Source organism: Lygodium microphyllum, chromosome 28 (genome assembly GCF_053477565.2).
Source record: "Lygodium microphyllum isolate KBCC chromosome 28, Lygodium_microphyllum_v1.1.10, whole genome shotgun sequence".
Taxonomy (NCBI): domain Eukaryota; kingdom Viridiplantae; phylum Streptophyta; class Polypodiopsida; order Schizaeales; family Lygodiaceae; genus Lygodium; species Lygodium microphyllum.
In genome coordinates this window covers 98,019,974-98,040,034 of record NC_141162.1, presented here as the reverse complement: position 1 = coordinate 98,040,034, position 20,061 = coordinate 98,019,974, and the positions used below count along the sequence as shown (strand labels likewise).

Below are 20,061 nucleotides of genomic sequence, written 5' to 3'. Positions count from 1 at the left end.
CTTAGTGTGTTCTCTCGAGGCCCAATTGAGAGTTCAAAGAGAATAGGGCTAAGGGGGTGTTAGAGGCGTTAGAGCCAATCACATGATCCGCATACAAATACAAAATAATCAAGCTATTTTAAACACGCACTGCTCACATATTCACAAACGAATGAAACGGACGAATAACTATCCGTTGACACCAACGGTTTTTGAGAGAGAGAGAGAGAGAGAGAGAGAGAGAGAGAGAGAGAGTTGATTTCTGCATATATATATCCTGGTGTGTTGACGGTAGGTTGGGTTGATCAAGAGAAAATCCGTATTTCCTCGAATGCGGAAATAGGGCTCTCATCAAATCGCCATAACAGCTGCTCTGGAGCCTGGCGTATCTCTGGGATTTGAGCAATAACCCATGCTTAGGATGACTTAGAATTGAGACTTCACTCATTTCCACGATGAGTCTGATGACTACGGCAGCACAGCCTTGCCCTGCATGGAGAGGGATCAATTTCCAGACAGCAGAGAATCTCAAGTTTGCTGCCACTCAACAGCTCTTCAAGACTTACCTTGAATACCGCCATTCTTCGGTCTCCCCCAGCATTGTCAAGGCTTGGTTGCTCAATTCATTTCAAGGGGAACTGTCTCCTCAAGGAATGCCTGATGGCCAGGGCTCTGCAAAGATGCTCGATGGTCTCACCTACACTGGAACCTTCAAGGGTGGGCTCCTACATGGGCAAGGTACCCTTGCCAAAGAAGGAAGCTGGTCTTACACTGGAGCCTTCAGCTACAACTGTATACATGGAAGTGGGGCGTACCAGTGGGCTAATGGAGCTTTCTACAATGGCCAGGTACAAACTAGGATTGTCCATCATTGCAAGCAATTTGTTTCTTTCATTGCCATAGCGGTCATTTGATTACATTGTTGGGAACTGATGGTCTGCAGCTTTATCAAGGGCTTCCCCATGGGAATGGGATAATGTGCTCAGGGGAAGAAGATAATTGTACTTATGAGGGTTGTTGGAAGCACGGTCTCCGCCATGGACAGGTACTGAAGTTGTTAGAAACTGTGTAGCATCTTGCTTTTTTAGCTTTAGTCTATGTATTTCTGTAACCTTGTTATATGGAATAAACTCAGGGAAAGCTCGCCTATGGGAAAGATGGAGTTGCAATGTATGAAGGCTGGTGGGTCCATGATCACAAACATGGAGAAGGATTCCAGATGTATAGCTCCCAAAGTACATACACAGGCAGCTGGCTGCAAGGGAAAAGGCATGGAAAGGGTCGATTGGTTGCTTTATGCAGCAGTAAGCCTTCCCCAGGTCTTTACCAAGCTGAATTGGGGAAACTTACTTTGGTTCCAGTTTACGTTTATGAGGGTGATTGGATAGACGACCTACCTTCTGGAAGGTATCCTTAGTGTAGGGAATATATCTATGTCTCTTTAGCATTTAATGGTGTAAATCTGGTTTGTCGTGTGAAAGTTGGGTTAGCAACTCAACCTCTTATGTATATGAGTTAGTCATTATAGCCAGTAAATTAGCACAAATTTGATAGCTTGAGACAAGCAAGCAGTGGAGAAAATCTTTCCTAGAATACGGTAGCAATATTAGTTCATGTATGCAATGTGATAATAGTCACTCACATAGCTTGAAAAGAGTTGGTCATTATAGTCAGTAGATCAGCATAAATGAAAGTCACAAATTTGATAGCTTGAGACAACAAGTATTAGAGAAAATCTTTGCTAGAATACATTAGCAAGATCAGTTCAACAATGTCTGTAGGCCAAATTTGCTAGAGATGGAGGAGGCCTTCCACAACCTCAATGTGATCTACTCTTCTGCCTAACTGTTAACCTGTCCTGTTTTGCAGCAGCATCAGCATCACTGCCTAAGTGGGTAGTCTGAAGACACAGGGGACTGAAGCCTGCTATGGCAAAAATGGATGATTTCCGGAACCAAGTATGCATCCAATTATTTGGAGTCATTGCAGAATATTGTCTGGTGAAGGGAAGTTGGCTTGTTCATGCCTTTACAAGTTTGCTGATGTCTGGAGTCAATGCTGTAATTCTATTTAGGTTGTCTTGTTGATGCCTTTCATTAAGTCCAAGGTCAATACATTATGGTGAAAGAGAATTTGGTTGCTGATACCTTGAGCCTATGCCATCATCCTATTAGGTGACGGAAAATTGGGTTGCTGATTTCTTTTGTCAATATACATGTGAAGTGTAATCAGATTTACACAGCTGCAAAGAGAGGTTAATGATAAGAGTGGAAAATGACTCTTGAACAATGCATCATGCCTTCATGCCTGACTCATGAGTCTTTAAGTTTAAAAGGCCCCATCCTCAAAATTATTCTTCAAAAAATGTTCATTCTACATGTTGGACACTCCATTTGTGTGTGGTTGCTCTTGGTTCTTTTCAGGGTCCGGTTGCCTGTTAGATATGCTCAATGCCCCATCCTCATAATGGGGGCCTTACAACTTTAAGCACCATGGATCATTTGTGTGTGGTTGCTCTTGGTTCTTTTCAGGGTCCGGTTGCCTGTTAGATATGCTCAATGCCCCATCCTCATAAGGTACCACCAATGATCCATGGTGCTTAAAGTTGTAAGGCCCCCATTATGAGGAGAAGCCATATGTGAGCCCAGATGCATCGAGTTGCGGGATAAGGGAGTTATCAGAGAGGCTCTAGCCAACGGCAAAGGGAATATTCCGTTGTGGGTCGAATCTTTGGGTTAGACGGAGTAGTTAAGCTAGTAGCAACTCGAGGCACATTGCATCGAGTTGCGGGGTAAGGGAGTTATCAGGGGCCCTAGCCAACGGTAAAGGGTATATTCGCTAGCCAACTGGTGGAGGTGCACATGGAAGGTTAATAGACACATGGGCACATGGAAGGTCATACAGGTGCATATGGAACCCCCTTGACAGGCTATAAAAGCTAAACCCCTTCACAGCCATCTGGCATCTATCTTTCACCTAGTCAGAGTTGTAGCCTTAAGCTCTTCACTTATCTTCTATCTAGATCGCCATCTAAGCTTCACAATGGAAGCGCACAGGTGGATTGAGCCATTGGAGCTAAAGATTTTTTTTAAAATTCTCCTATCTGTTGTGTATTCTCTATCGCTTTCTCAGATTCTATTTGCTACGCCATGTAATTTTTACATGGTATCAGAGCAAGAGTGCGCAAGAGGCGAAGGCTTCAACAGCAAAAAGGAACTATGTTGTCTTCCGAAAGCGGTTCTGGCACATCAGGAAGCGGTGTAGGAGGTGGTGTTGCTGTATCGGCTATTCAAACACTAAGGATTCGTCCACCAACCTTCAGCGAAGGCATTATGAGCTTTTGGAGACTATACTTGGGGACTGATGCTGAACCACAGTCTACCTCCGACCCATCAAATTCTAGTGTGATGATTCCTCCGAATGCAGATCTTATACGAGCTTGGAAACGAAGGAATGCGGATGCATTGTGTGTCTTAGTTACAAGCTATTGTGACTTTGACTCAGCATACAACTAAAACGTTAAAGGCTTGGAATATACTGAGAAGTGAGTATGAAATACGAAACGAAATAAGGATCCAAAATGAATATACTGAGAAGTGAGTATGAAATACGAAACCAAATAAGGATTCAAAACTTGGATAATCAACTAAAGCAGTGGAGAAATTTGCTAAAGGAGAGATAGCTGAAGTATTCATCAATTGGATTTGGAATCTGCACGATCAGATGGCTAGCGCTGGGATCTAAAGATTAGTGAGGAGCTAGCTCGGAGGTGTCTTCGGATTTATCCATAAAAGTTTGATGGACTAGTAAGTACCCTTAATACTTAGGTGAGACCTCAAGCTTTGTCTTTTGAGGAGTTCTGTGCATTATTGATAGAGGAGGAGTTGAGGCTGAAAGCCTGAGAAGGAAGAAGCAACAATAGAAGAAGGGCGGTAAGAAGAAGTTTCGAGAAGAGTGCCATGGAAGTGTGCTCCTCGGCGCAAGAAGAATCAGTCAGTGACTCATGGGTGTTGGATAGTGGGGCCTTCCGTCACATGACCAACAAGAAAGATCTATACAGTTCTATGCAGCCTCTATAACAATCCATCACTGTGACAGTTGGAAATGATGCTAAATGCACTGCCCTGTTGCAGGCACAAGTACTATTTTTTTTGTTGTTGCAAATGGTGAAGTCCAAAAGCTTTCAAATGTGTCGCATGTTCCTGAAATTAGAAGAAACCTGTTATCAGTTGCTGCGATAACAAATCTTGGTCATGAAGTGAGGTTCAAGAAGACAGTTGCAAAAATTCTCGACAGTGTTGGCAAAGTTGTTAGCAAAGGAGAAAGAAGGAACAACTTGTATGAGCTAAGTGCTCTTATAGCCACTGCTAGAGTGAGTGGACACAAGTAAGCTTTAGCACGAAAGGTTTGGGCACATCGGATTTGCAATGTTGAGAGAGATGCATAAGCAAGGTATAGTTGCTCACCTACTTGTAGTGATGATTGAATTGAAGGAACCATTTGAAGCTTGTATGATGGGCAAGTAACAGAGAAAGGCATTTCCACAGGAAAGCAAGAATAGAGCATAGACTCCTCTAGAGTTGGTGTATGTGGACTTGTGCGGTAATATTGATTGTTGGCGACTATAGTAGGAAGATGTGGGTGTATTTACTTCATGATAAGGCTCAAACTTTTGGTAAGTTTAAAACTTGTTGAGAATGAAACAGGAAAAAGTGTGAAGAAATTTATAACAAATGGTGGTGGTGAGTTCAACTCAAAGGAGTTTGAAGACTTTTGCAAGAGCAAAGAGATCAAGCGGGCATCAATTGATGATGCCTCACACACCTCAAAAGAATCGCACCATTGTGGAGATGACAAGATGCATGCTAAAGGGCAAGGGATTGCCTAACCATTTTTGGGTTGAAGCTGTTAATACTGTAGTCTACATTCTAAATCGGAGCTACACAAAGGCTCTCGACATCTGATAAGAAATACTCATCACTATAACCCAAGAAGATACATTTTTTGCTTTTTGGTTTTAACTTGTTTCTTTTTTCATTTGAAACATATGCATAACATTTATATCCAAAAATTTTGAAATGTGAGACAGATGGTTTACAAATTATATGACTAAGAGGCAAAGAAAATCATCGCGAGCCGTGATTTGGTGTTCAAGGAGCAGCTGCATACAGTGGAGGAGGAGAAGATAAGTTTTTCCACTTTATCATCAAGCGAAGAAGTAGTCCACTATGAATCTATCTTGAGAGTTGTCCCTATCCTTAAGGAGGAGAAAACATCGTCTTCAGATGATGAGGAAAAAGTTCACCAACCTGACATCACCCCACCGGAAAAGCCATTGCACCTCAGTAGAACTGTGTTGTGGGATGCAGGAATTGCACCATTATGGAGATGGCAAGATGCATGCTAAAGAGCAAGGGATTGCCTAATCATTTTTGGGCTGAAGCTGTTAATACTATAGGCTACATTTTAAATCGGAGCTACACAAAGGCTCTCGACATGAGGCTTACATTGGTAAGAAATACTCATTACTATAACCCAAGAAGATACATTTTCTGCTTTTTGGTTTTAACTTGTTTCTCTTCTCATTTGAAACATGTGCATAACATTCACATCCAAAAATTCTGAAATGTGAGACAGATGGTTTATAAATTATATGACTAAGAGGCAAAGATGATCATCGCGAGCCGTGATGTGGTGTTTAAGGAGCAGCCGCATACAGTGGAGGAGGAGATGGTTTATAAATTATATGACCAAGAGGCAAAGATGATCATCGCGAGCCGTGATGTGGTGTTTAAGGAGCAGCCGCATACAGTGGAGGAGGAGAAGGGAAGTTCTTCCACTTTATCATCAAGCGAAGTAGTCCACTATGAACCTATCTCGAGAGTTGTCCCTATCCTTAAGGAGAAGAAACCATCGTCTCCAGATGATGAGGAAAAAGTTCACCAACCTGATATCACCCCACCGGAAAAGCCATTTCCACGTTGGGTAAAGTAGCTCTGTTGAGGAGAAGGCAGACAGACCCAGGTCTCAGAGAATAGAGGAGCAAAGGAGGGAGGGCTTCTGCTCACATAGTCAATATGGCCTTGATGGCTGAAATTATGAGAGAAATAAAGAAGCCAACTGACTTAGAAGATGCACTTGCAGATCTAGCATAGAAGGTAGCTATGCAAGCCGAGTATGACAGCATAATGAAGAATGACACTTGGATACTAGTAGATCGGCCAGCAAAGCGGAAGGTTATTGGCATTAAGTGGATCTAGAAGGTAAAGTACAAGGCTGATAGTACCTTAGAAAAGTACAAAGCCAGACTGGTTGCACAGGGATTTTCACAGGTTGAAGGGTTTGATTTTCAAGAGTCATTTGCACCAACTATTAGAATGATTACTATTCTCACAGTACTTGCAGTGGCCAGTTTACCAAATGTCAAATGGATGTTAAGTCAGGGTTCTTAAGGAGGAGGTGTATGTGGCTCAGCCACCAGGGTTTGAGGCCCTCCATTCTGAGAACAAAGTGTGTAAGCTGAAGAAGGCATTATATGGGCTGAAACAAGCCCCCAGCTAGAGCTAGAGCATGGTACCAGCGGATAGATAAGTTTTTTTAAAGCTATATCTATGGAGTTGAATGCAAAGTTATCCGATGAGGATACATCAACACTAGGAGACATTGGGAGGTATAGGAGGGTTGGTCGACAGTCTTGATCTACTTGTGTAACACCAGACCAGATATCCGTTTTGTTGTTGGTGTTTTGAGCAGGTTCTCAAATAAACCTCATGAGAGTCATTGGAAAGTTGGGATGCGGGTGGTCAGATACTTGAAGGAAACTCTTGACTATGGATTCACATATAGTTCCGGAACTTCTCTTGTGGGGAACTGTGACTCAGATTGGGCAGGAGATAGTGATTTTAGGAAGTCAGTTTCTGGTTATTGTTTCTCTTTGGGTTCAGGAAATTTCTCTTGGATTCGTAAGAAGCAACTTTAGGATTTTAGAATGTTGGGTATGGAGCTCATGAAGATGGACTAGCAGGCTATGAATGGTGAAACTTCATCGCACAAAGAGAGAGAGAGAGAGAGAGAGAGAGAGAGAGAGAGAGAGAGAGAGAGAGAGAGAGAGAGAGAGGAAACTCTTGGAAGTACACAATAAGCTCATGAAGATGGACAGGCTATGGAGGTTGAAGCTTCATGGTAGAGAGAGAGAGAGGGAGAGGAAACTCAGTGGATTGTAGTAGCAAGGCTACTCTGCCACTTACAATTCTCGGCCACATATTTAAGTCGTCTGCAAAGGATTCATCTCCCCAATCATTCAGAATTTCCATTCAGAGTCCTTCAGGCGACCGCAGGCTATGGAGGGTGAAGCTTCATGGTAGAGAGAGAGAGAGAGAGAGAGAGAGAGAGAGAGAGAGAGAGAGAGAGAGGAAACTCTTGCAAGTACATAACAAGCTGAATAGATTGATGTGATAGTTTGTGATGAAAGTACAAGTGATAGAGCCTTGATATATAGGTTGAGATATCCACCCCCTTGATCCTTATTAAATGCTAAGTGGTGTATCATACACAAGGATAAATTAATCTAACAAATCTCCCCTTCGAGTCATGGGTGGATAAACGCGTGACATGAAACATATGGGAAAAATAAAAGGGAAGGTCTTACCTCTAAGAGGCAGTGTCTAATCCCGTACAATGATTGTGGAAAAGAGATACATAAGTGGGAGAGATGCATAGTAAGGAAGATTATGACATGGTCTATCGAAAAGCTCAGGGACTTGAAGTGAGACATGGTTCAAAGGTGCGTGTGTATGGCTCAAAGGTTGATCAAAAGCCAGTGTAGCTCAAAGGCATTGGCACATGACCATGTTGGATGTAAAGCCCCTTCGGATATAAAATCCCGCGTGTATAAACTTACGGGTGTGAACACACCCTTTACTTGTACCCTAACATATAAATACATTTTTATTCTTTGTGTACTGTGCAACATACTGGTACACTCTAACACGATTCTCTCTGCTCTCTCTGTCTGCTCTCTATCTCTGCTCCTCCTAGCTCGCATTCTGGTTAGCACTCAAGTGCAACAAACTGGTATCGGAGCTGAATGGTTCACGCAGGCCATAGGCAGTAGTCACCAGTTGCAAGCTCAACGGGACATCAACAGTTGTCAGATCCAAGTGACACGCAGACAGAGGAGACCAACGTGACTCTTGCAGTCAACATGTAGGAGCGTGACTAGGCCACAGGTGAGAGGCAAGCGAGCAGATAGGCGAGAGAAGCAGGCAAGTCGACGGGGTCTACGATAGGAGACTGAGCTGTGCGTGGTGGAGACTGCTTACAACATGAGGCAGGCAGTCGACGGGGACCAGCGTGATGGGCGCTAGGCGTAACAGGCCAGGCGACGAGACTGCTGCGTGAGGGGCGACAGGGCGCTGCACGAGTCGACAGGCCATCACGCGACATGGTTGCACGGACGACGGGCAGGTCAACAGCCCAATACCTTCTTTTTCTTAAAATCAGAAAATTTTCAGTCTGATTTATTCTTCTTCATGCAGATGTTCATGCAAGCAAGCACAGAGCACAAATCTGTACCAATTTGCTCCATAAAATTTGGGGCTTTTTCCAGATTTGATGCTTGACACATATTTCAGTGATTCCTAATCCACCATTTGTAGACATTGAGTGCACGGGTCTCGGAGATTTTGGGAATTTTTAGATACAAGTGAAATTTTTGCTTGACTGAGCCAATTTCTTGGAAATTTGTGCACTCCTGGATCCCGAAATTTGGGCGGAATTCGTGAAATTTCTGCAACATTTGATCGCACTTGATGCTCGAGATGATGTACTGATGCAATCAGTTCAGATTTGTCAATAAAATTTTGGGGGTTTTGCTGAAATTTTAGAATTTTGGCAAACATGATGTATGAAATGTACATTGGAAACATTGTTGATGCAATCTTGGTGCTGTAAGCAGTGAGATTCATTATATAGGGAGTAGTTGTGACTCTAGGCTCTGATTGGTTTCCACGATACGTATGATTCCCTATGCTCACTGGTGAACCCTCATATGTGCGGCGTCAGGAGGGTGTAGTCCTGAGATGTGCCTCAATGTAGTCCCTTTTTGATATCATGAATACAAAGATTCCTTATTGATATATCTTGTGTGCCATTCCGACTTATGAAATATTGAAGAAATTGCAGAGAATCTTGGTTTCTTTTGTGTATCAGAAGTACTTGGTTACATATGTATGCAGTACATATGTTGGGCAGCTTCCATTGAGTCGTATTGCTGAACAGTCATTTTGCAGCAGTCTTAGTGATCATTTGCAGATCTGGGATGATTGCAGATGTGCTTTTGGTGATACTGCTGAAGTGGGAGTCACCTGGCAGTGATGTATGCTTTGAGTATGTGCTGATATTTCAGTTATACTGCTGAAAGTCATCAGTCCTACTGCTGTACATGTACTTGGACTAAACCTTGCACTCATTATCTGAAAACTTGGGCTGAAATTGACCAAACATTCAGCTCATTGTTTGCTGTTATAGATTGCAGTATATTTCTGAAAAATGGCTGCAAATGCTTCAAGCAGCAGTGACACTAAATCTCTTCTTGAAATCAAGAGATTTGATGGCACAGGTTTTGACATGCGGAAGGACAGAATGCAAGGCATTTTGTTTCTAAAAAATTGTGATGATGCTCTTTTGGAAGTCAAGGCTGCAACTATGATAGATGAGGATTGGGCACCTGGCAGTGATGTATGCTTTGAGTATGTGCTGATATTTCAGTTATACTGCTGAAAGTCATCAGTCCTACTGCTGTACATGTACTTGGACTAAACCTTGCACTCATTATCTGAAAACTTGGGCTGAAATTGACCAAATATTCAGCTCATTGTTTGCTGTTATAGATTGCAGTATATTTATTGGGTATATTTCTGAAAAATGGCTGCAAATGCTTCAAGCAGCAGTGACACTAAATCTCTTCTTGAAATCAAGAGATTTGATGGCACAGGTTTTGACATGCGGAAGGACAGAATGCAAGGCATTTTGTTTCTAAAAAATTGTGATGATGCTCTTTTGGAAGTCAAGCCTGCAACTATGATAGATGAGGATTGGGCTAGACTCAACAAGAAGGCCATTGCATACATTCAAATGGCTGTATCTGATGATGCACTTATGGACATTAAGCGTCTTGATACAACTTATGCAATATGGAAAATGTTGATGGACACTTATAAAAATACAACTCGAGTAGTTAGATTGCAGTATATTTCTTGGGTATATTACTGAAAAATGGCTGCAAATGCTTCAAGCAACAGTGACACTAAATCTCTTCTTGAAATCAAGAGATTTGATGGCACAGGTTTTGACATGCGGAAGGACAGAATGCAAGGCATTTTGTTTCTAAAAGATTGTGATGATGCTCTTTTGGAAGTCAAGCCTGCATAGTGACACTAAATCTCTTCTTGAAATCAAGAGATTTGATGGCACAGGTTTTGACATGCGGAAGGACAGAATGCAAGGCATTTTGTTTCTAAAAGATTGTGATGATGCTCTTTTGGAAGTCAAGCCTGCACAGTGACACTAAATCTCTTCTTGAAATCAAGAGATTTGATGGCACAGGTTTTGACATGCGGAAGGACAGAATGCAAGGCATTTTGTTTCTAAAAGATTGTGATGATGCTCTTTTGGAAGTCAAACCTGCAACTATGATAGATGAGGATTGGGCTAGACTCAACAAGAAGGCCATTGCATACATTAAAATGGCTGTATCTGATGATGCACTTATGGACATTAAGCATCTTGATACAACTTATGCAATATGGAAAATGTTGATGGACACTTATGATAATACAACTCGAGTAAATCAAGTTCACCTTATGCGCAAGCTTGTAAACATGGAGTTGGATGAGTCTAAGCCTGCATCGAAGCATCTGAGTGCTTTTACAGGAATTTTGAGCCAGTTACAGGACTCTGGTTTGCATCCCTTCAATGATAAATTGAAGGCCATTTTCTTGTTGATGACTTTGCCTGATAGCTGGGAGTGTTTAGTTGTTTCATTGAGCAACAATCTTGTTAGGGACTCTATTCTCAATGAAGAGATTAGAAGAAAGTTTAGTGGAGAAAGCAGTGGTTCAACTTATCATCTGAGAGGCAGGTCAGAAAAGAGGGATAATGTAAGAAATAAAGGCAAAAGCAAGAGTAAAAGCAAGGGCAAACAAGAGGATGTTACTTGCTATCAATGTGGGCGTGAAGGGCATAAAAAGCCTGATTGTCGCTACTATAAAAAAGAGCAAGAAAGAAAGAAACAAGGAAATAAAAAGAAGGATGATGACAGCTCTCCCTCAAAAGAAGTTGCAACAGCAAATGTTGCGTTTAGTGTGGTTATTGAAGAACTCTGACACTAGAGAGATACTTGTTGCAGCCTCATGTAATGATGCAGGTATTATGGCAGTAGTAGGTGATATGCACATCACTAAAAAGGAGGTGATTGATGCCTTATTTTCAGCCTATGATGGGCTGTCTCAATCATGGATAGTGGACAACGGTGCCTCCTTTCTTGTCACTCCCTCTTTAGAGTACATTCAGATGTGTGCACTATGCGTGTTAATTCACATGGGGGTGCATGATACTTTGGCACTTTTATTGATGGTTTCAGTAGAAAGTCATGGGTGTATGTACTAAAGAGCTAAAAGGAAGTGTTTGATGCTTTTAAAAGGTTTCATGCCTTTGTTACTACACAAAAAGGGCTTAAGTTAAAAGCTATAAGAACGGATAATGGGGGGGAGTATATCTCTAATGAGCTTAAAAGATTTTGTGAGATGCATGGCATTAAGAGGGAGTTGATAGCCCCTTACCACGCTGCATCAAATGGCGTGGCTGAAAGATATAATCGCACACTTTGTGAGAGTCAGATGCATGTTGTGCACAACTAATCTCCTACAGCAGTTTTGGGGAGAGGCTCTTAAAACTGCGGTTCATGTGTGCAATCACTCTCCCAATTGTGCGTTGAAAAATGACATTCTTGAAGAGGTCTGGTCTAGTAAACTTGCTTCATATGACCATTTGTGTGTCTTTGGTTGTGATACTTTTGTGCATATTAGAACAGTTTTGGGGAGAGGCTCTTAAAACTGCAGTTCATGTGTGCAATCGCTCTCCCAATTGTGCGTTTAAAAATGGCATTCCTGAAGAGGTTTGGTCTGGAAAACTTGCTTCATATGACCATTTGTGTATCTTTGGTTGTGATGCTTTTGTGCATATTCCTGTAAATCAGAGGACTAAACTAGACATGAAATCCATCAAGGGCATCTTCATGGGATATGGAGATGAGGGAGAGATGGAGATGGGATATTCCTGAAGAGGTTTGGTCTGGAAAACTTGCTTCATATGACCATTTGTGTATCTTTGGTTGTGATGCTTTTGTGCATATTCCTGTAAATCAGAGGACTAAACTAGACATGAAATCCATCAAGGGCATCTTCATGGGATATGGAGATGAGGGAGAGATGGGATATAGAGTTTGGCTTCCTCAGGATAGAAAGATAGTACACAGCCGAGACATAGTATTCAATGAGGCAAAGTTGCTGAAAAATACTACAGATGGTATCTTCATGGGATATGGAGATGAGCAAGAGATGGGATATAGAGTTTGGCTTTCTCAGGATAGGAAGATAGTACGCAGCTGAGATGTAGCATTCAATGAGGCAAAGTTGCTGAAAAATACTACAAATGGTGACCTTGACCAAAAGAAGGTCAAGTTTCAGCATGAACAGCCAGTCATTCAGCAACCATTAGCTGAAGATACTGTCCCTTTTGATGCTGAAAATGAGCAGCAACCTATTGTGCTACAGCCAGAAGACAATGGACAACAAATTGATGCACATGATGGGATATGGAGATGAGAGAGAGATGGGATATAGAGTTTGGCTTCCTCACGATAGGAAGATAGTACGCAGCCGAGATGTAGTATTTAATGAGGCAAAGTTGCTGAAAAATACTACAGATGGTGACCTTGACAAAAAGAAGGTCAAGTTTTAGCATGAACAACCAGCCATTCAGCAACCATTTAGCATGAACAGCCATCCATTTAGCAACCATTAGCTGAAGATACTGTTCCTTTTGGTGCTGAAAGTGAGTAGCAATCTATTGTGCTACAGCCAGAAGACAATGGACAACAAATTGATGTACATGATGGAATATGGAGATGAGGGAGAGATGGGATATATAGTTTGGCTTCCTCAAGATAGGAAGATAGTACGCAACCGAGACATAGTATTCAATGAGGCAAAGTTGCTTAAAAAATACTACAGATGGTGACCTTGACAAAAAGAAGGTCAAGTTTCAGCATGAACAGTCAGCCATTCAGTAACCATTCAGCATGAACAACCAGCCATTCAGCAACCATTAGCTGAAGATACAAGATAATCGCAGCCGAGACGTAGTACTCAATGAGGCAAAGTTGCTGAAAAATACTACAGATGGCGACCTTGACAAAAAGAAGGTCAAGTTTCAGCATGAACAGCCAGCCCTTCAGCATGAACAGCCAGCCATTCAGCAACCATTAGCTGAAGATACAAGATAGTACGCAGACAAGACGTAGTATTCAATGAGGCAAAGTTGCTGAAAACTACTACAGATGGTGACCTTGACAAAAAGAAGGTCAAGTTTTAGCATGAACAGCCAGCCATTCAGCAACCATTAGTTGAAGATACTGTCCCTTTTGATGCTGAAAATGAGTAGCAACCTATTGTGCGCTACAGCTAGAAGATAATGGATGGAAAACTAATGCACATGATGGAATAGGACAACAAGAAGAACATGCTGAAAACATGGATCATTGCCTATCAACACGGATCATTGGGTAAGAAGGTCTATACGGGTCAGAAGGCAGCCATAGAGATTTCAGCCATCTTTGGATTGTATTTTATTGACTGATGAAGGTGAGCCTTTGACATTTAAAGAGGCACAATCATGTGAAAACAAGAAAAAGTGGGAGCTTGCTATGCAGGAAGAGTTGAAATCTCTATATGCGAATAACACATGGGAGCTTGTACCTTTGCCCAAGGATAGGAAGGCTATTACAAGGCACGTTTGGTTGCTAAGGGCTATACACAGAAGGAAGGCATAGACCAAGAGGTTTTCTCATCGGTGGTGTAGATGACTACGCTCTGTGTTTTGTTTGCTCTCATTGCATCCTTGGAATTAGAGTTGGATCAGATGGATGTGAAGATTGCTTTTCTTCATGGTGACCTGGATGAAGAGTTGTACATGAAACAACTCGAAGGTTTTGTTATTCTAGGGAAAGAGCATTTAGTCTGTAAGCTGAAACACAGCTTATATGGGCTGAAACAAGCTCCTAGACAATGGTATAAAAAATTTGATACCTTTATGCTCAGCCATGGATTCAAACGCAGTCATGCAGATCACTACTTATACACTAAAAAGGCTAATGATGGAAGGCTTGTTGTGCTGGTTTTATATGTAGATGACATGCTGATTGCAGGAAAGTATAAAGAGTACTTTACATACACTTAAAAAGGCAGCTGAGTTTAGCCTTCTCAATGAAAGATTTGGGACTAGCTGAACACATTTTGGGCATGGGTATTAAAAGAGATAGAGAACAACACTTGTTGTTTCTCTCACAAGACAAGTAGATCAGTAAAGTACTTGACAGATTTAATATGGTTGATGCTAAGTCTCTTGGTGTGCCTTTACCACCATATACAAAGCTTAGCAAAGTTGATTGCCCAAAAGATGATGCAACTGCTACTGTGATGAAAGGCATACCTTATGCATCAACTTGTGGTTCTTTGATATATGCCATGGTTGCAACTCGTCCAGACATTGCCCATGCAGTGGGAGTTGTTAGTAGATTCATGTCTAACCCTGGCAAACCACATTGGGAAGCAGTGAAATGTATCTTTAGATACTTAAAAGGTACATAAGACAAATGTATATGCTATGGAAAGAGTACACTAGAGCTGCAAGGGTTTTGTAATTCTTCAGACATGGTAGGAGATCTTGACACTAGAAAGGCTACCAAGGTACACTAGAGCTGCAGGGTTTTTGTGATTCGGACATGGCAGGAGATCTTGACACTAGAAAGTCTACCAATGGGTATGTATTTACTTTGGCTGGTGGAGCTATTTCTTGGTGTTCAAGGTTGCAGAAAATTGTAGCATTGAGACTGAGCCACAGAAGCTCTAAGGAAGCTATTTGGCTTGGCCGTTTGGGCTGAGTACTACAGAGACTAAGTATATTTCAGCCACTAAAGCTCTAAGGAAGCTATTTGGCTTGGCCATTTGGTCAAGGATTTTGGTCTTTCTTCCCGTACTTCAATGCTTGGTTGTGATAGCCAGAGTGCAGTATGTCTGGCTAAAAATGCCATGTTTCATACCCGTACCAAACACATAGATGTTATTTACTTTGGCTGGTGGAGCTATTTCTTGGTGTTCAAGATTGCAGAAAATTTTAGCACTGAGACTGAGCCACAGAAGCTCTAAGGAAGCTATTTGGCTTGGCTGTTTGGGCTGAGTACTACAAAGGCTGAATATATTTAAGCCACTGAAGCTCTAAGGAAGCTATTTGGCTTGGCCGTTTGGTCAAGGATTTTGGTCTTTCTTTCCGTACTCCAGTGCTTGGTTGTGATAGCCAGAGTGCAATATGTCTGGATAAAAATGCCATGTTTCATGCCCGTACCAAACACATAAGTGTTCGGTATCATTTCATTTGACAAGTCTTGGATGATGGCCTTGTCACACTGACTAAGGTCAAAACCCAAGATAACCCTACAAATATTCTTACTAAAAGTCTTGCAAAGGCTCAGCATGAGCATTGCATTCGACTAGTGGGAGTTGGATAGTTTACAGGCATCACTTTGGGCCTTTAAGTGGGAGGTTGTTGGGTGCAAAGCCCCTTCGGGTGTAAAGTCCCGTGTATATAAACTTACGGGTGTGAACACACCCTTGTATCCTACCATATAATTACATTTTTATTCTTTGTGTGCTGTGCAACGTACTGGTACACTCTAACATGATTCTCTCTGCTCTATCTCTGCTCACTCCTAGCTCGCATTTTGGTCAGCACTTGCAACAGACCATAGGCCAAATACATGGATATAGCTTTCAAGATTAACTTAGAGGTCATGCAGGAAGTGGTTACAATTCCCCCTTGAAATGTAGGTCCTAATTAGAATCATAAAAGGAAAATACAAATTGTTTTGATAAAATCCGAGCAGAGTACCCCATACAATAAGTGTTTGGGAAGGTCTTAACACATGCCTGGGCATGGTCATGGTCAGCGTCTAATTTCAAAACACATTATTCGTTTATTTAGTATTGGATTCAAAAAGCATATTGATAGGGTTTAGCATTGTTTATGAGACAATGATTGAACATATGCATTAAGGGCCTTGTCAGAACAAGTAGGTGGCTCGTTAGAGTCACTATTTGATAAGGTATTAGTAGTGGCATATTGGGCATGTTGCTTGTCTTGCTACTTGTTTTTCTTCTTGTAGCATTGGTCAATAGTGTGGCCAAACACTTGTAGTATTGACGTTTGGGCGGTCATTTCTTGATGTAGAAGGTTGCCGGTACTATGTCAACATCTTTGTTGCACCTTTTGTTATCCAAAAAAATGGTGACCATTTCTTTATATTTCATCTCTCTCAAGTGTCCCCACCTTGAGAGCTATCATGGTTTCATGGAATTGTGCTTCTTTCATCAAGCTATTGAGAAGTATAGCCTTTTTATCATCATCATCATCCATATGCCTATTGAGAGTGGTCAATTCTTGGTAAAGAAGACTTAAATTGTGCTTCTTTCATCAAGCTATTGAGAAGTATAGCCTTTTTATCATCATCATCATCCATATGCCTATTGAGAGTGGTCAATTCTTGGTAAAGAAGACTTAAATGATCAAGATACTACTTAAGAGTCTCTGAAAGGTAGGAGATGCTAAACAATTGCAGCTTTATAAATAATTTGGAATTGTGAATATCTCCCCCATGAAGAAGATTGTTAGAGAGGGCTTGTCAGTGGAGACGACTCTCCATGTGCCTTCTTGTATAAGTATGAGCTGAATCTTTGTCTTCCAAATTGAAAAGCCAACACTTGTGATGCCATATCTTGACATCATGATGGTAGCTTTAGATTTGAAAAGCCCCAATTTTTATTGAGTAAATGGTAGGAAATTTTGATAAGAATCAAGAATCCCCAATTTCAAGTGAACTGCCCCTAACAAGCTAGTGTTTCAATTTAATTAAATTAAAGTTGAAGCTCTTTTGGATGACAGGACGAATTGAATTTGACGTGGCATGAACCGTTGAAGGCCATCCCATACCTCTTTTGTTGTTTTTGTAAGATCAAGGTGATGAAGAAGGTTGTTAGAGAGGCCAAGCCCTAATGATGGCGAGTGCATTTTCATTCTTCTCCAATCATTCTTGATGAAGTCGTGTATTGCCCCGAACATGCTCACATGCTCTAGCTCGTTAGTGGGGACGACTCTCCATGCGCCTTCTTGCATAAGTATGAGCTGAATCTTTGTCTTCTAGATGGAGAAGCAGACACCCGTTCAAATGTTAGGCCATATCTTAACATCCCGACAATAGATGCCATGGGGAGAGCTCAAATTAAAAAAGAACGAAATTTTGATGAAGAAATTTGAAGAAAGCAGGCTTAGATTTGAAAAGCCCCAATTTTTATTGGGTAAATGATTGGAAATTTTGATAAGAATCAAGAATCCCCATTTCATGTGAACAGTCCCTAACAAGCCAATGTTTCAATTTAATTAATTAAAGTTGAATTAAGCTTAACTTTAGATGACAAGATGAATTGAATCTGACAGGATAGGAGCTATTGTTGATATGGGATTGAGACATAGCAGGTCAATGAGTGCAGCAGATTGCCAGGACAAGGCTGATCAGGTTGTGAATGACACCTATGGAAGTGCCAACTGGACTGATTGTTGGGGGCAAGGGGAACGGGGGGTCAATGCTTGGGCGGAGCAGCACATGCCATCAGAACTAGCGGACACAACCATATCAGAAATGACGGGTGCAGCCACAAGCAATAGGATTGTCTTCTTCTTCTTCTTCTTCTTCTTCTGCCATTGCAGCAACAGTCGTGGGATGTAGACCTTCTCTTTCTTGTGACACAGGCAGCAAAAAGGGCAGAAGGCAGCAAGTAGAACAGAGGAGCCGACACAATAGGTTGAGATGGCACTCGAACATGCTTTGATACCATTGTTCTATATAGAGCTCATGAAGATGGACCAGCAAGCGATGGAGGGTGAAGCTCCATAGGGCCTGGATATATAGGCAGAGGCATCCACCTACACCTTTGACCCTTATTAAATGCTAAGTGGTGTAAAAGGTATTCACACCTAAACACACACTTTTACACAAATAAATCTAACACATAATTCAATCTATGCAAAAGGGAAGCACTTGGTTCCCACTAGATGAGCCTTTGGAAGAGTAGACTACATGTGCGGAAGGTAATCAATCCATGCACTCCTTTAACACGAAGTAGAAAAGACTAAATATTATCCTTTAGTTCGAGCCTCATTTGCTAGAGCTCACATGGTTGATGGAGCCTAATACAACATCTATAACTTCTCCCACACCTCTACAGCTGTCCTATAGGAGGTAATTGCTGGAAGGGCCTCTTTAGAAATGCACTTGAAAAGTGTAGAAAAAGCTCGGATGTCATTTGTATTTTACGTAAGATTTACTTCCTCGTAGTTGTCACAGTCCAAATCATCTGGAAGAGGAGTTGGAATTTGCTGCACCATAGCTCCATGTACCATAGCTGCTTCACTGGTGCTTCACTCCAGGTTGGGTAATCGGGACCATGAAATGATGCTTATCATTAGTGAAGTGAAGATAAAGAAAAGAAGAGATGTAGAGCCAAACAAAGCACAGATTGGACCAATGATCACAAAAGAACCACTACCTTCACAATTTGAGAGCTGCCAATGCACAAGGTGGAGTGAAGCCAATCTTGAAGCTCAGCCCCAGAGGGAAAGTGCTGCCCTATGGCCTGTCAAAAGATCGTTGCCTCCTGTAGTTCTTTTTTTGCAGTGTGAAGGGATTACAGTTGGCTGGGGGGCACCTATAGAGTACTTCGTCGTCGGACTAGAGGTTTCCATTGTGAGTCATCACCACTCAAGCACATCCAAGCTTGCTGCTATTTGCCTAGGGTGAAGGTTAGTGATGATTCTTGGATAGTCGAATGCAGGGGGAGGTTGGGGGGGTTTATGCCAATTATGTAGCACTTATCCACAAGTAGGAGGCACAATCCAAGCTTGCTGCTATTTGCCTAGGGTGAGGTTGGGGGGGTTATGCCAATTATGTAGCACTTATCCACAAGTAGGAGGCACAATCGGCAGGTGCAGGCGAGGGGATGGCAAGCTAAGGAGACATTGAAGGGGGGAGTAAAGGACAAGAATGGAGCAAAAATAGATGGTAGACCAGTGGTAGCAGTGCCGTTGGTAGATTGGCAAGAGACAGGGTGTGACTAGTAGGAGAGGCAGATTGCTGTGAACAAATGCGAGAGTTAGCACTACTAGGAGGAGATGTAGATTCACATAAATAGATGGAGAGAGGCGTGACTAGCATGCTGGTGAGGTGGATTGGCACGAACAAATGGTGAGAGTCAGGCATAACTGGCAGGGATTTGGTGGGAACGATTGGTAGGGGGTCAAGGGGATTGGTGGTCCTCTACTAGGGTAGACGGTGGGGTGGGGAGCGGTGGGTATATGTCAGGAAGGGAGGGACGAAAGCAGTGGTCTATCGAGGGGGTGTACATGCAACGTTGTGAGGGCTACGCTACAACTCATTAGACTCAAGAGTTGCAAATGTAAGAAGGTACATCACCACCTTAGGAGATTGGTTTAGATCTAGAAAGATTTCACTTTGTTTGTGATTATTTGACTTAGTTACTTTGTGCCAAATGTGGAGAGCTATAGGATACACATAGACATTGTGGTTGGGATTTCCTAAGGGCTTAGGATGGATGGAGGAGAGCCCTTGGGACAGGGTTATATGGCATTGTAGAGCCTACAATGGTTGTGCCATGGGGGACGGTTGCTTGGGGACAC

General features: G+C 42.1%; 1 protein-coding gene across 4 annotated transcripts in view; it reads left to right on the top strand.

Annotated features, from left to right (window-relative positions):
* The first annotated feature begins 273 nt into the window (after positions 1-273).
* Positions 274-20,061, top strand: part of LOC148011785 (uncharacterized) — a 227,820-nt gene continuing 208,032 nt past the window's right edge. For all 4 annotated transcript variants that reach the window (XM_087670840.1, XM_087670839.1, XM_087670842.1 and 1 more), the window contains exons 1-3: positions 274-827; positions 923-1,024; positions 1,115-1,386. In XM_087670840.1, the coding sequence (XP_087526966.1) occupies positions 435-827; positions 923-1,024; positions 1,115-1,386 (767 nt within the window). In that variant the 5' untranslated portion in view covers positions 274-434. The remainder of the gene's footprint in view (positions 828-922; positions 1,025-1,114; positions 1,387-20,061) is intronic.